This window comes from Heteronotia binoei, chromosome 21, assembly GCF_032191835.1.
Source record: "Heteronotia binoei isolate CCM8104 ecotype False Entrance Well chromosome 21, APGP_CSIRO_Hbin_v1, whole genome shotgun sequence".
NCBI classification, from domain to species: Eukaryota; Metazoa; Chordata; class Lepidosauria; order Squamata; family Gekkonidae; genus Heteronotia; species Heteronotia binoei.
This window is the reverse complement of record NC_083243.1, coordinates 95,721,854-95,739,011: the sequence shown is the minus strand read 5'-3', so window position 1 is coordinate 95,739,011 and position 17,158 is coordinate 95,721,854. Positions and strand designations below refer to the sequence as shown.

Genomic DNA, 17,158 nt, shown 5'->3' with positions numbered 1-17,158 from the left:
CCCACCTGCAGCACCAAGTGGGTTTGTAGATGGAACCAGACAGCTAGTTCAGATGGTGGAATGACAAGCACCACCATGTAAATGGTGGTGAAAATATATGCAGTTCCATAAAAAGGAAACAATACATTAATGTCATGGTGAGTTACTGGAGTAGAAAATAAGAGTGTCATGGAATAGGAATAGGAAGAGTGTCATGGAACAGGAATAGGAAGAGTGTCATGGAATAGGAATAGGTTTTCATGTAGGGAAAACCTTGAACGAGAATGAAAGTAAGAATATCTCAGCTATCAGCACATTCCAGCATAACACAAGATTCTTATTCATCAGCACTCTTCAGTAGGAAGAGTAAACAATAATGTACTTTCAAGTCTTCTATATCTTACATTTCAAAAGTACTGAGAAAAGTCATTGGCAAAAAGCTCATATTGCTATCCTAATCCGATTGTGTAACGTTGCACTTAAATGCAAAAGTGCAAGAAAGTACTAAACTAAGCTACATGCTTGATACCCTTAACTCCGCAGTGTGAAGCAAGACAGTAAAAGAAACCAGATTTTACACAGTGTATTATAAAAACATATGTAGAAATAACATGTAGAAATAAGGTAGAGATACAGAACTGAGCTATGATAGCAGAGAATGTTTTGCTAGGCAAATTTTGAAACAACTGGGAGCCTTAAATAAAATATCCAAAGCACAGTTATTATAGCACTACTGACAGCTGTATTATTTATTTATTTATTTATTTGGGATTTATATCCCGCCCTTCCCACAAGTGGCTCAGGGCGGCTTCCAGTGATAGATCCAACAAAATTACAGTATTTAAACATATAAAGGGATCAGCATTTAAAACAGATAAAAACAGATAAAACCATGGTTATCAATAAATATTAATAAATATTTCAACTGTATATAAAAGAAATCCGGCAAGTTACATTAAAATTCTCAAGCTAGGTATAGGCTAGCCGGAAGAGGGTCGTCTTACAGGCCCTGCGGAACTGTACAAGGTCCCGCAGGGCCCTCACCTCTTCCGGCAGCTGATTCCACCATGTAGGGGCCATAACAGAGAAAGCCCTTTCTCTGGTGGATTTCAAACGGGCTTCCTTCGGCCCAGGGATAGTAAGGAGATTTTGTGTTCCCGACCTCAGTACTCTCTGGGGAACGTGCGGGGAAAGACGGTCCTTCAGGTAGACAGGTCCCAAGCCATATAGGGCTTTAAAGGTGATAACCAGCACCTTGTACCGGACTCGGTATATTACTGGAAGCCAGTGCAGGGTCCGAAGACCCAGCTGAATGTGTTCCCACTTTGGGAGACCCAATAACAGCCGGGCCGCGGCATTCTGCACCAGCTGCAATTTCCGAGTTCGGGACAGGGGCAGCCCCATGTAGAGGGCATTACAGTAGTCTAACCTCGAGGTGACCTTGGCATGGATCACTGTTGCTAGGTCGTCGCGCTCCAAAAAGGGGGCCAACTGCCTTGCCCGCCTAAGATGAAAAAACGCGGACTTGGCAGTGGCTGCTATCTGAGCCTCCATCTTGAAGGAAGGCTCCAACAGCACCCCCAAGCTCCTGACCCTGTCCGCCGCTATCAGCGGCGTACCGTCAAAGGCTGGTAGGGGGATTCCCCTTTCCGGACCGCGGCGACCCAAGCAAAGGACCTCTGTCTTCGCAGGGTTAAGCTTCAGCCCGCTCAGTCTGAGCCATTCAGCCACGGCATATAGTGCCCGATCTAGATTTTCCGGGACGCAGGTCGGCTGGCCGTCCATCAGTAGATAGAGCTGGGTGTCATCAGCATACTGATGACACCCTAGCCCGTACCTTCGGGCAATCTGGGCAAGAGGTCGCATATAGATGTTAAATAACATCGGGGAGAGAACCGCCCCTTGGGGCACACCACAATCAAGTGTGCACCTCCGGGACAGCTCCCCCCCAACTGCGACCCTTTGTCCCCGACCTTCAAGGAAAGAGGAAAGCCACTGTAAAGCCAACCCCTGAATCCCTGCGTCGGCGAGGCGACCCTTCAGTAGCCGATGGTCGACCGTGTCGAACGCAGCCGACAGGTCTAACAGCATCAGCACCGCCGAGCCGCCCCGATCCAGATGCCGTTGAAGGTCATCCACTAGGGCGACCAGCACCGTCTCCGTCCCATGTCCTGGGCGAAAGCCGGACTGAAATGGGTCAAGGATGGAAGCATCCTCCAGGAAAGTCTGCAGCTGCATCGCCACTGCCCTCTCAATAAGTTTGCCCAAAAAGGGCAAATTTGAGACCGGCCGATAGTGTGCCAATTGGGCCGGGTCTAAAGATGGTTTCTTTAAGAGGGGACGGACCACAGCCTCTTTGAGCGGCGTTGGAAAGTGCCCTTCCCTCAGGGATCTATTTATGATATCCCGTATAGGATATCTAAGGTCACCCTGGCAAGATTTAATAAGCCAGGAAGGGCATGGGTCCAATTTACAGGTAGTTGGGCGAGCAGCTAAGAGGATCCTGTCAACTTCCTCCAGGCTGAGGGGGTCGAAGTCATCCAGCATATAATCCGAAGACAGGCTCGGAGCCTCGAGTTCGCTAACTGTCTCAAAATTGGCAGAGGAGTCGGGGCGGAGTGACGCGATTTTATCCACAAAAAATTTCGCAAAAGCCTCACAGCCTATTTCCAATTCAATAGAATTTGGTCTGCCTTGCGGCAGTGTTGTAAGTCCTCTAATTATGTCGAACAATTGGGCCGGGCGCGAAGTCGCGGACGCAATCTTAGCCGCAAAGAACGCTTTCTTTGCAGCTTTGATTGCCATCTCATAGGCCTTCAAACTCTCTCTATAAGATGTTCGGGTCACTTCGTCTCGAGTACGCCGCCATTGCCTCTCTAGCCTTCTGAGTCCCCGCTTTTGTTGCCGCAGCCCCTGGTTGAACCAGGGCGACGGCTTCGGGCGGGAACGCAGAGGGCGCTTGGGTGCGACCTCCTCGATGGCCCTGGAGAGCCCATCGTTCCAGGACTCTACCAGATCATCCAGGGAGTCGCCAGCAGGCCAGGTGTCCCGAAGGGCCGTTAGGAACCGTTCCGGGTCCATCTGGCTCCGCGGGTGAGCTAAAATACGCTCTCCGCCTAAACAGGTTTTGGGTGACACTCCCATACGAGCCTTAAGGGCAAAGTGATCTGACCATGGCACTGCTTCCATTGCAATATCAGTCACTGGTATTCCGGCCGCAAAGACCAGGTCTAACATGTGTCCCGCCTGATGAGTGGGCGTTGTAATAACCTGGGAGAGTCCTAGTGTCGCCATGGATGACACCAGGTCCGTCGCCTGGCTGGAGGCCGCGTCGTCAGCATGGACATTGAAGTCACCCAAGACCAGAAGCCTTGGGTGCTCCAACGCCCAGCCCGCCGCGGCCTCCACCAGGGACGGTAAGGCGCTGGTCGGTGCGTTAGGCGGTCGGTACACCAGCCAGATCGCCAACCCCTCCCCAACATCCCACATCAGGCCAACACATTCTATGCCTGGAATCTCTGGGGCCTGAAGGGCCCTAAAGGAGTAAGCCTCTCGTATGAGAAGTGCCACCCCTCCCCCCCGCCCGCTAGTCCGTGACTGGTGATTAATGAACACACAACTGCCAGTATCATCATGTAAGATAGGAGTTTTATTTTTTATTACTTGCTATTTAGTGTCTAATGGTGCAGTTCTTTTCCGTTAATCCAGTGAGTTTAAGCCTAATTAGAACAAATGGCTGAGAATGCATTAACTCTGCATACGAGTGCACTATAAATGGTCCGATCCTCATTTTATACTTTGTGCCACTGCACAGAAAGCTCACCCAGAGTTTTGAGAGGTTTTCTTACTTATAGTAGATATCACAGCAGGGTAGCACAGAAACCATTTCATACAACTCTGCCAAAAAGAATTTGAAAACTATCGGGGGGGAGGGGGGGAGTTCAGATTGGCCAAATTACATTCACAACTAAAATACAACCCACTGGGGAAGGTAAAGTCCTAGTGAAAAGATTGCACATATCCATGCCACAGGATCATCTCACATTTTTTTCCAGAAGAGAATCACAAGAAGCCACGATGAAGGTTTTGCCACACTTCCAACAACTGGGGGGAAGTGCAGTTGAAGCCCATCATGTGTCAACATATTCACCAATCATAATGAATGCAATAAAAAGAATAGTTCCTTTACCCTTTCAGTTAACACTTTTTTTTAAAAAAACCCCATCCAGCAGAGAAACAAGACACACACCATTTTATGTCAAAAGACTCCAAGGCAAACTGCTCTTCTGTAAACTGTAAATCAGCTATGTACCTGATACTCACAGATTACAATTACATTGTTAGGAAAGGAAAGGTCCCCTCTGCAAGCACCAGTCATTTCCAACTCTGGGGTGATGTTGCTTTCACAATGTTTTCACGGCAGACTTTTTAACGGGTGGTTTGCCATTGCCTTCCCCAGTCTTTTACACTTTTCCCCCAGCAAGCTGGGTACTCATTTTACCGACCTTGGAATGATGGAAGGCTGTCAACCTTGGGCCGGATACCTGAATCCAGTTTCCGCCGGAATCGAACTCAGGTCGTGAGCAGAGAGTTCAGACCTCAGTACTGCTGCTTTACCACTCTGCACCACGGGGCCGCTAATTTACATTGTGAAGCATGTATTAAATGTTTCTTCTTCTGTTTGCAGCTGGAAAATAGCAGCATGCCACACAGTTACCTTTGGAGGTTGCTATTGGTTAGTCATTTTGAGAAGCCTGCACCCAGAATGGGGAGTGTTCCCAAGTCAAAATAATACAGCCTAGATCACATGCAGAATTCTGCAGCTGCAACCAACCCCTGTGATGGCAGCCTTTGAGATGGTGAGAGGGAGGCAAAGTGACTACCAGCCAGACCCACAACCATGATTTTTTTCTCCAGGGGGAGCAGGGGGCACTGATTTAATTTAATTTAAAAACTTAAAGAACCAGCATGGCTCAAGCTCTCCATCCCTTCCACTCCCCTCCCCTGCATCAGCTCTGACACTACTACCCAGGCAGGCGTCGGCCATTCTCCGGATGTGCAGCCACCACCCCTTGGCTGGCGGGGTCTTCTGAAGACCTGGTGAGGGCAGGACGGGTGACCACACAGACTCCTCACTGCTGGCAGAGACTAGTTTTCTTCCTGTTACCAAGCAAGAAGACTCGGTGGCCAGAAACAAGGAGACCATGCTGCTGGGGGTCACCATGCCCTCCTCTCGCTGGGTCTTCTTGCTAGCAGGAAGATTTGAGGGCCCCCTCTCTCCCCCCACCAGCCAGCAGGTGGGGGGAAGAGAGGGGAGACGCAGCCTCTTGCTACTGGAATCTTCTTCCTGCTTGCTAGCCGGAAGAAGACTCGGCCTGGAAAGGGAGGCCATGCGGCCACCTGCTCCTTCCCCTCTCTTCCCCCACCTGCCAGCTGAGCAAAGAGGGGATTTAAATTTTAAACCCCCTCTTCTGTTCAGCTGGCAGGTTGGGGGAAAGAGAAGGGAGGTGCAGAGGGAGCCAGCGCGGAAAGGAATGTGTGGTCGACACTGGCTCCTTCACCCTCTGGATGAGGGGATGGGGAACCAGCAGACTGGGAGTAGAGGTACCCCTAATTTGAGAGGGAGCACTGCCCCTAATGCTCCACAGCCTTGCTTCTGCCACTAATGGGAGATTTAACAAAGCACCAACCCAGCCACTAAGATCAGAGGAAACCAGGAACAACAGAATAGTAAATTAATGCTCTACAGCAGAGGATACTCTGAGGCGGAAACATATAATTAACGTTGTTTGTGGAAGAGTGAAAGCCAATGGTAGGTTCAGATAAGCAAATCAAACTTTCAAACTGGAAAAAAAATGAGAAGGTCACATGCAGAACAATGAACGTTAGTGAGGAAAGATTAATGTAATAATAGCCAAATACATCTTCCATATTACCTAGTCCAAAGGAAGAAACATTTCAAAACATACAGAGAAAAAGAACCTAGTGACAGGCAATATTGAGGAAGGACGTTTATTTCAGTTCATCAGGGAATTTTCACTCCTCACAGAATGAGTCTGCAATGCTATCTGAACAAGCCATGCTTCAATAACACTTATTCATATGCTCTGTTAGGTGCATGTAATCCAAGGATGTCAACGTTATTATACATTTGTACCCAAAAGATATAGGATGTTCTTTGTTTGGATTCATCTAGTTACTCTTAATATTGTGGAGTTTGATAATATGAAACTTAGAGCCCACTCACTCTTCTGGAGACTGGAAAGATATCTCTGACATACCAGAGGGGTGTTGGTAGAGAAAACTCTCATGGGGTGGGGGGGGGGAGGCTCTTCAGGTCACACTACAATGAAAACCACATCCCCTTGACTCTGTAGTAATTGGTGAACCCAGTATGCAAATCTCTTCAAGAACTTAGTAGTTTTAAGGTCCAAACCAAATACTGATATTAAAGAAGAAAGACTTGAACTCCAAGCATATGCATCCAAAAGTAAATGCAAAATACAGCAACTGTCACTTCATCTAAATATCTATCATTTCCATTTCCTTCATCCTCTGTCAATCACTTACTTGCCAGAAACACCCCAGCCTTCACTTCAGTTCTTCAATGACCACAGACTGGAGTCTTCCTCCACCATACCTAAGGAACAAAAAGCTACATAGCCAAAATAAGGGGTCACTGCTGCAATATCTGGCACATTAGCCAATGGCAGCACAGAATATTCTGAACACCTCACTTCACTCTGCTGTTAGTTTATTTTTTCCATGTGTCAACAACAACAACAACAACAATTTTTATTTATATCCCCCCCTCCCCGCCGGAGCAGGCTCAGGGCGGCTAACAACATAATTTCATACATTGGTCATACAAATATTGAATAAAACTACATTGACAGTTTAATTAAAATTCTGATTAAAATTCTAAAATTGATAAAATTAATAAAATATACTAGTGCTATGATTACGTTTACGATGGCAAGTGTCATGCTAGTATATAGTTGCAAATGTTGACTTTATAGTTGTGAGCTTACTATTCAAGTGCCCAGGAATCAGCCTACAGAGAAAAATAGGAGCGTAAGATATATACATACACAGGTGCAAACCACATTCCGAGTGCTCACTCATGCCTCCCACCTTAACAAAGTGCTCTCATAATTATTAACAATGTTCAATCTCCGAGATTAACTAAGTTAGCCTGCAGATCATAAACAGTTAAGGAGATTAAGCAATGAATGTGCAACAACCACATGAGACAAGCCAGCAATGATTGCTCTACTGCCTAGTTACCTGTGAAACACCAAGAGACTTCATTCTTTCCTCACAAGTCTGCATAGCTAGCATTTTCTGCCAAGATATGATTCCTTACTTATCTCTGATGCCTGAACAGCAAAACACCAAAAATATAGTCACAGATCAACACACTTTCAAGTTATTCAAAACATTCAGGAGCATGAAGAGATGCTGACATGGTTAGCTAAGTAACAGCTGCCAAGTACGTTTCTGGTAGCCCCACAGAACAGAAACACTGTGTTGTCTGACTTCACTGGCAGTTTTTCAGAACTGCAACTACAATAGGAAAACGGAAAATTCTGTTTCCAGGTCTTGAATGTTTATTCTAAAAAATCATTTGATGCATTTTGAGTTTTACAGTTCCCTTTTTAAAGGCATTTTTTCCAACCTTTCAAAGGGGAAACAGGTTTTCTTGCATTGTGCTAAGAAAGAAAACATATTTCTCCTATAAAGGTTGATAACAGAAACTTTCCTTTAAAAAACAGCTGTTCCTTAAAATATATGAAATAAGATTTGAGAGTAAAAAACATTTTCTACAACACTTTTGGAAGTTTTCTCCACGCACTGATACAAATCCTGTCTCTCCCTTCTCCACAGCAGTATCCTAAAAGTATATCATACTTTCCTAGCACATCATACTATGCAAATAAATTATATGGTAAATATATTCAGTGAGTTTTGCTTAATTTATTCTGCTATGATAACTTTAGAACCAAAAATCCCAATTGCTACAGTGTGGAGGAATTTTCTGAACAGGTGTCAGGGGTTTTTCCAGGAAGACTGAAGAAGGCAGTGGTGTGTCTGCTCTTAAAGAAACCATCTTTGAGCCGGACAATCCTGGCCAACTACCACCCAATATCAAATCTTTGGTTCCTGGGTAAGGTAGTTGAGAGAGCGGTGGCCAAACAGCTGCAAGCTTTCCTGGATGACGCCTCCATCCTGGAACCCTTCCAGTCCAGTTTTTGCCCCGGCCATGAGATTGAGACACCACTGGTCGCCCTTACAGATGACCTCCAGAGGCAGCTGGACCAAGGTGAGTTGGCTGTTGCTTCTTGACCTGACAGCAGTGTTCAACATGGTGAACCACAATCTTCTGCCGCACCACCTCACCAACATGAGGATTCAGGGTCAGGCACAGAGAGTGGCACGGGGGGAGAGGGCTTCCCCATGATTCCCACTGGATTGCAGGGTCAATCAGGGGGTGATCCTCTCCAAAGGATTCATCTGTCTCCTTTGATCATTGTCTTCTGCCAGCTGCTGATGATTTTTGTTTGGTTTAATGTTCCCCTACTGACTCCTCCCTGGCTGTGTTATGCATGTCCATATGTTTTATTGAATGTAAATATTTTATGTATATTTTAATGTTCAAATGTTTCAATGTTTGTCACTTTGGAGAACCCTACTTGGGTGGCAAAGAGGCACAGAAATGGTCTGATTTACAAGTTTTCCCCAGCTGAACATTATTTTGACTCCTAAATAACATGCTGAGTGGTAGAACTTTCCAAATAATTATGGGTCAGTCAATCAGCAAGCAGAAGAAACTGAATAACAGTCTATCCCAGCGCTCGGTCCCCACTCTAGTTCTTTTCAATTTATACATCTCTGATGTTCCCGAGACAATACCCAGAAAGTTTTGCTTATGACGATGACATGGCAATTGCAGTAAGGCACAAATGAATTAAAGGACTGAGGAATTATTGACCTCAGAATTTTGGCTGACTACTACCCTAAATGGCAGCTGATTCCAAGGAGAAACAGAATGCTCCTGGTCCAACTTAGTAACAATCTTGCCAATTGTGAACTGAATGTCTACATTAATGGCACATGATTTACACACAACCACACACCTAAGCACCTTGGCATTACTCTGGACAGGATTTTGAGCTATAAACATCATCTTAACAATGTTGCAGCAAAAATACACATGTGAAACAACATTCTCCAAAACGTATGTGGTACAACTTGGGGTGTGTCTACTATAACATTTAGATGCTCAGCTTTGGAGTTGGTGTAGAGTACTCCAAAATATAGTGCTTCAGTGTGGCTCAATAGCCCCCATGTCCACAAACTTGATGTTCAACTCAACACAACAATGAGAACCATCAGCAGATGTATTGAACCCACTCCAACCTATTGGCTACCAACATTATGCCACATCACTCCCCCGCATCTCCGAAGACAAGATGCTCTTCTTTGTGAATTTAGAAAGATCACTGAAACCAGAGAACTGCCCATCCAGAAAGACAAGGCTGATGCAGATCTATCCAGATCCCAACACCCAGCAATAAGAACTGCACAAATCCTGCAATCACAAAATTTTGATCTAAATTGAGAATGAACTTGAGAGTGAATATGGAAGAAATCAGTTCCACCCAGTGTTCCCTCTAAGCTGTTAGTGTGAGCTAGTTCATAGTTCTTTAGCCACCAGCTCACACATTTTTGCCTTAGCTCAGGAAAAAAAGGCCCAAGGACAAACTAATTTATTTAGTAGTTCACGACTTTAATGCCAGTAGCTCACAAAGTAGAATTTTTGCTCACAAGACTCACAGCTTAGAGGGAGTAGTGGTTCCACCTATATCCATAGCCTGAAAACACCAACGAGAGGCTCACATGACTTGACTTACCACATAAAGTATGGAAGATGGCTAATAGAATATGAACAAGCTTTAGTAGTTGTGCAGACCTGTTGTTTAAATAGGGCAAAATACCAGGACCCGAATGTGATTGTGGCACAGACCACCAAACTATTTTCCATCTGTCACAAGAATGTGAGTGACTGAGCGGACAGAAAATTTAGATATTCGTATTTAGAGGGATTGCCCAATCAGTCCGCATACCCACTGTATTAACTTGGTTATATATTTTATATTGTTATATCCTTCCTGTGTGTTAACCAGGGCTTTTTTTGAACCAGAATGCACTGGAACGCTGTTCTGGCTCTCATGGGCAGTGTTCCGGCTGCCCATGCCAGCATTCCACCTCAGCCCAGCTAGCTACCTGGCTGGCCGGCAGGGGACAGGGGGCCAAACCGCGCTTGCGTGGTGTCCTCTCGGCTCCCCAAAGTCCAGCCAGAGTCAGAGGGCCAAGCCGCAGTTGTGTGGCATCCTCCCAGCTCCTCGACATCTGGCCGGGGTCAGGGGAGCCAACTGCACTTGCGCGGTGTCCTCCTGGCTCCCAGAAGTCCAGCCAGGGTCAGGGGGCCCAAACATGCTTGCGCGGCCTTTTCCCATCTCCCCGACATCCGGCCGGGGTCAGGGGGACGAACTGTGCTTCTGCGGCCTTTTCCTGACTCCCCAATGTCTGTTCGGGGGGCCGAGTCGCACTTCCAAGGACTTTTCACAGCTCCCCGACGTTCAACCAGCGTTGAGGGGCTGAGTCACGCTTCCGCAGCATTTTCACGGCTCCCTGCTGACTGGCTGGACCGAGGGGGGTGAGCCATGCTTCCGCAGCCTTTTCCTGGCTCCCCGACGTCCAGCCAGGGTCAAAGGGCCAAGCGACATTTCCACATTTTTGTGGCTCCCTGCTGGCTGGCTGAGCTGAGGGGGGGAGAGCCGCACTGCGCGGCGTCCTCCCAGGGCCTGGTTGGCTGGGAGGCTTTCAGGACCCAGCTGCAGCAGCGGGATTGTTGCTGGCTGGCATTCTCCTCTGTGGAAGAGTCAGCATTGCACTTCAGGTAAGTATTTTGACCCTCCTCCGCCCCACCTGCTTGAAATCCTTGCTCGGCTCCATTTCTTTTTCCTCTTTCTTTTCATTTCTTCCTCCTTTCTCTCTCTTTTCATTTTCTTGCTTGCTTTAATTTCTTTCTTTCTCTCTTTTTACTTCCTTCCTTCTCTCAAACATATGACAGCTTACAGCTCTCAGACATCTTATGTTTATTTTATGTGGCTCTTATATGAAGCAAATTCCTGTGCTAAGGGTTCTTTTGGGTCACGCAGCCAATGCCTCCCAAGTGATTGGGCATCTGGATCGAGGCAGCATGGCGGTGCTGATGTTGTTAGATCTGTCGGCTGCGTTCGACACAGTCGACCATCGGTTACTGACCCACCGGCTAGCTGACGCAGGGATTAGGGGGTTGGCCTTACAGTGGCTTTCCTCCTTCCTTGATGGACGGGGACAAAGGGTGGCAATTGGGGGAAGAGCTGTCCCAGAGGCACTCACTAGTGTGTGGGGTGCCACAGGGTGCAGTTCTCTCTCCGATGTTATTTAACATCTACATGGGCCCCCTTGCCCAGATTGCACGGAGGTTTGGGCTTGGGTGCCACCAATATGCAGATGACACCCAGCTCTATCTGCTAATGGACGGCCGGCCTGGCTGCGTCCCGGAAAATCTGGACCTAGCATTGCAAGCCATGGCAGGTTGGCTCAGGCTGAGTGGGTTGAAGTTGAATCCAACGAAGACAGAGGTCCTTTGCTTGGGCCGCGGTGCCCCAGGAAGGGAAATCCCTTTTCCGGTTTTTGACGGTGTGCCGCTGAAAGCGGCCCACAGGGTCAAGAGCTTGGGGGTTCTTCTGGAGCCTTCACTGTCAATGGAGGCACAGATAGCGGCCACTGCCAAGTCTGCGTTTTTTCATCTTCGACGGGCGAAGCAGTTGGCCCCCTTCCTTGAGCACCGGGACCTAGCAACGGTGATCCATGCAACGGTCACCTCGAGACTGGATTACTGTAACGCCCTCTACATGGGGCTGCCCTTGTGCCGAACCCGGCGGCTGCAGCTGGTGCAGAACGCAGCGGCTAGGCTGTTGTTGGGGCTCCCAAGGTGGGAGCACATACAGCTGGGGCTGCACCGGCTGCCAGTGGTGTACCGAGTTCATTACAAAATGCTGGTTATTACCTTTAAAGCCCTATATGGCCAAGGACCTGCCTACTTGAGGGACTGTCTCTTCCATATGAACCCCAGAGAGCGCTGAGGTCAGCTGGAAAGAACCAGCTGAACATCCCTGGGCCAAGGGAGGCCAAATTGAAGACTACTCGTGAACGGGCCTTCTCTATTGCAGCTCCACTACTGTGGAACCAGCTCCCGGAGGAAGTGCGGGCCCTGCGGTATTTGGACCAATTCCACAGGGCCTGCAAGACCTTCCTCTTTAAAATGGCCTTCACTTAATGCTGAGCCAAGATAGATTCGCTGGAAATGTTTTAGCCACTGAATTTTATAGAAGATCTGAGTTATAGCACCATAATGTTAATTTTAATATAAGTTGATTAAATGATGGCTTTATCTAATTGTAATTATTGTGTATTATGGTTTTACTGTGTATTGTATTTATATGTTGTGAGCCGCCCTGAGCCTGCCTCAGCGGGGAGGGCGGGATATAAATAAAAAGTTATTATTATTATTATTGCTAAAATGTCAGCCCAGATGCTGCATCTCCTTATGATACAGCACATGTGCATATATGAATACTGTCAAAAAAGAAGTGTGGCCACAACTGAATTGCTGGGGTACCAGCATCCACTGAAAGTAAGGAACAGTGCAATCCTAAACAGATCTATTCAGAATTTTGTTGAACTCTACTCAGTTGTGATTATTTCTAGGAAGGTTAGATTCATGTCCAGTAGCACCTTAGAGACCAACAAGATTTTTGGGGTGTAAACTTTGAGAATCAGAGCTGGGAGGTTTATACCCCAAAAATATTGTTGGTCTCTAAAATGCCAATGGACTTGAGTCTAGCTGTTCTCCCGAAGACCAATACAATTACCCTCTGAAAATATCCTAAGATGTGAATTATAGACACAATGAGAATATGGAGAAATTATCTCAGTGGATTGCACTGAAATCTCCTGAAATAACTTGTTAACTTTTGGGAGGGATGTGTATGTTTATATGGCATAGTTCTAGAGGAACATGGAAATACTGAAAAATTCTGTTTTCTATGAATCTCCCACTTTCATTCAAAAAGCAGTTTTCTAGCCCTTATGCCTGTAAAGCCATGACCTTAATAGCCCAGACTATCCTGATCTCATAAATTACAAAGGGTTGTGGCTCAGAGGTAGAGCATCCTCTTGGTATGCAGAAAGTCCTAGGTTCAATAGCCAGTTAAAAGGATGAGGTAGGAGGTGATATGAAAAACCTCTACCAGAGACCCTGGAGAGCTGCTGCCAGTCTGAGTAGACAATACTGGCCTTGATGGACAAGTATAAGGCTGCTTCATGTGCTCTTGTATGTTGGCTCTGGTTAGTATTTAGATGGGAGGACCTCCCAAGCAATATTCCCTCTAAGCTGTGTAGTCCTGTGAGCTAGAATTCAATGTTGTGAGCTACTGGCTTTAAAGTTGTGAGCTACTGCATAAATTAGTGTGCCCTGGGGCCATTTTTCCAAGCTAAGACAAAAATGTGTGAGCCGGAAACTAAAAAACTGTGAGCTAGCTCACATGAACTCATCTTAGAGGTGGATGTGGCTAGATGACCATACTTCTGGTGATATCAGAGGCATGGCCTTGCATGCAAATGATGGTGATGCCAGAGGTGTGGCCTAGTATGCAAATGATGGTGATGTCAGAGGTGTGGCCTAGTATGCAAATGATGGTGAAGTCAGAGGTGTGGCATCGCATACTAATGAGTTCCTGCTGGGCTTTTTTTTACAAAAAAACCCTGGTGTTAACTCTGCTATATGATAAATAATAAAATGTTTAAAATAAATAAATAAATAATAAAATAGTTAAATGAGAAGACCTTGGCAGTTGCACAGACTGAGTTTTGCCAAGTAATACTCAGATGAACTTCCAATATATGACTATAAGTGAAATTTTATTGAGTTGCTACAAGTACATAACCTTCTCCTAAAAAGGCATTGCTAGACGTAAGGACACACACTATAAGCACCTCTAAATAACCCGAAAAAGTGTGGGCTTCTCCCCCTCCCAGGCCCTCTTAACACAAACATTCTAAGGGACAGTTTCCCCCTAACATAAGCTCCTGGAAGAGACAGGTCAGAAGATCACAAAGTCTTATCTCTCCAAGGTCGTTTTCCTCCTTCAGCCCAGATGGTTGCAAAGAGGGGGAGGAGAGCAGTTCACAGGCCTTTCACCAACTGTCCCAAGGACAATGCCTACCATACAAACCTCCCCCCTCAAAAAATAGCTCAGTGGTCTACAAAAGTTAGCATTTGGAAAACATGACAGGAGACATCACATGGATCCTGACACAGACTTACTTTGGTGGGCATTTAAAAAAAAATATTTAAGAGAGTGACTACAGCAGGTATTTAACAAAGTAGAATTCAACAGAACACAATTTGTTTTGAACAGTGAGATCAACAATTTATGGGGAAACTATGAATGATGGAATTAGAATGCACTGCATTTACATGTGGTGCTGTAGTAGAAGAATTGAAAACTAGTTTACTAAGTGTCAACAGTTGTATCTATCCAGTCTTTACAAAACAAGTTCTCATTAATGCACTAGCAGAAGAGGAGTATTCCAAGTTAATTTATTTGGTTCACCATGCTGTGACCCTAACTCAACCAAGAAAGCAGGCCCATACAAAAAGTAATAAATAGATCTTGGATGATACAGGACACTGAACACTCACTATTTGTGCTCCCACCAGAATTATGTTCTTGATGTTGCTCCATCTGAATGAACTATCACATTTTGAGGTTTAAAGAGTAATTTGGGGATCTGACATGACCTTTCTAAAAGACAAACTGTTCCCTGCTGTGGGCATGTCATTTTTAGTACATTTGTTCACAGCTCTCTCCCCCAAGAATTCAGGGTGGTATATAAGGTCCTCCCCTGCAACACACACACTTTTGACATTTTACCTTCACAAAAGCTCTGAAAATTTGTTTGTGCAAGTTGCCCCAATGAGCTAAGTGGTCTTCTTGGTCAAAGTCTAACATTAAATCCTATATTGATTGTTATGTACTTCAAAAAGTGCAATAAATAAATAAATAAAAAGCTGTTTGTAGGTTTAAGAAGCTGCTTCAAAACCTTGCCCGTCTGGTGAGCACATAGGTGTCAGATCACATCCTTTGTCCTTAAAATCATTTAACAGAATGCCAACAACATTTTTGAAGTCCAACTCTATGTCACTATTTTTGTTGGACAAAAGCCTCACCAACGGCTACTATATAATCAAGCTACTGTGTGGCTGCTTCCAACTTGATCAGAATTGATCTAGTGCAAGACAGAAGATGATGAAAAGAAACCATTACCCGCTACTTCGACAATCTGGTGCCTAGCAATGTCATAGTATGGGTCATCCCATCGCAGGTGAGTGACAGAATCAGGGGAGCTCTTGGTGTCATCTAAACAAAATGAAAAGAAAAAGCAATTAACAAACACCCCTCACAATATCAGAGTAGCTGAAAGTAGGCATAGAAGCACAGACAAAGGTATGTTATGGATGCAGAAGAAAAATTGATGCAAATTTTTGAGCAGATTTTATCAGAACTCAATAAAAACAAGTGTATGCAAGTGTTTGAGATATCAATGAATTCATCTAATTCATGAATACTTGTAGTAGAAACTGATCAAATGAAAGTCTCCCCTAAGTAATTCTTAACTCAGCAATATAAATAAACTACATCAGGAGTGTCAAACATGCGGCCTAGGGGCCAAATCAGGCTTCTAGCAGGCCCCCAAGGAACTGGCTGTCATCTGCTTCCTTCTCCCTCTCTCTTGCTTCCTTCTGCATAACAGCTTGCTTTGCAAGGCTTGCTCATTCACACGGAAGCTACAGAGAAAAACCTCTATTTTCTCCAATGGCTTCGGCTCCTCCCTTGGAGAGGAAGGCATAGCTTGTTTTTCCAGGCTCTCTCAATCACATAGCAGAGCTACTGAGCCAAGCCTCTCTTCCTTCTATTGGCTGAAGGCTCCTTCTTCCCCACCCCCTGTCCCCTTGAGAAGGAAGGAAAGAGTCACAGTTTTCTTTGCCCAGTTCCCTGGATCCCAGTTCACTGGAAGGAAGGAAAGAGTCACAGCTTTCTTTGCCCAGTTCCCTGGATCCAATTAGAGAAATACAAAGAAAGCACCTTTAAGACCAACAAGTGCTAATGTTTTAAGCATGTTTTAAGTTTAAATATATATATATATATTTAATTGTGTTTGTCTGTGTCCTTTATAAAGTTTATATCTCTGCTACCTAATCTTAAATAGGTACACACATGGCCTGGTCCGATATGGCCCAGCCCAACGTCTCATTTATGTCAGATCCAGCCCTCATAACAAATGAGCTCAACACCCCTGAACTACCTCCCACTGTTTACTTTGCACTCTTCAACAGATACTTCTGTGGCACAATGCACAGTGCGCATATACCGTGGCGCAATACACAAATACTGGTCCAGTTACTCATCTTCCCTTTATGTTTAGGCACATCCAGATCCCACATATCAAATTGGTAGAGGAGGAAACCAAGTTTTCATGCACCATCTTAAAGGGTGTCAAAACACAGATACTGCAGGAAATAAATACCTTTCTGAGCAGGTACATTCTGCTTTCCTGCTTTGTCACCAGCAAAAGTACATACCTGATTTGGGGAAAATAGGCATTTCATCTGCTGGCCAGTTCTTATCATCTAGGGAAGCCAATTTGAGCTGATTAAGGGATTCATTGGTATCCTCCAGACTCAGGTCTTCCTGCAGATCTGGATACTGGTCCATGCTTCTTAAACTTTAACAGCAGTTCCTAGAAAGAAGACTGTAGAGCGAGATTCACAGATCAAAAAACCATAGCTCTTTTCAGCGATCTTCCACAAAGCTCCTGTTTCAAACATAAAATCTTTTTGTCATAGGCTAGAGACAGCAAGGGTGGAAAACACCCTTCTCCTCTTGAGAAGATGTAGCCCAGTTTCCTACCTTTAGCAGTATTCAGTTGCTTGGGAAATTGCACATTACACTTCAGCATTAAAACCTTGCTTGTCTTGGCTTACAGCATCTAGCCAGAAGTA

At 45.5% G+C, this 17,158-nt stretch overlaps 1 protein-coding gene across 1 annotated transcript in view; it reads right to left on the bottom strand.

Annotated features, from left to right (window-relative positions):
* The window catches only part of ARHGAP1 (Rho GTPase activating protein 1), a 46,401-nt gene extending 29,459 nt beyond the window's left edge, over window positions 1–16,942 (bottom strand). The window contains exons 1-2 of the mRNA XM_060261138.1: window positions 16,739–16,942; window positions 15,423–15,515 (exon numbers count right to left, since the gene is read on the bottom strand). Of these exons, the coding sequence (XP_060117121.1) occupies window positions 15,423–15,515; window positions 16,739–16,871 (226 nt within the window). The 5' untranslated portion in view covers window positions 16,872–16,942. The remainder of the gene's footprint in view (window positions 1–15,422; window positions 15,516–16,738) is intronic.
* Between the last annotated feature and the right edge of the window lie 216 nt (window positions 16,943–17,158).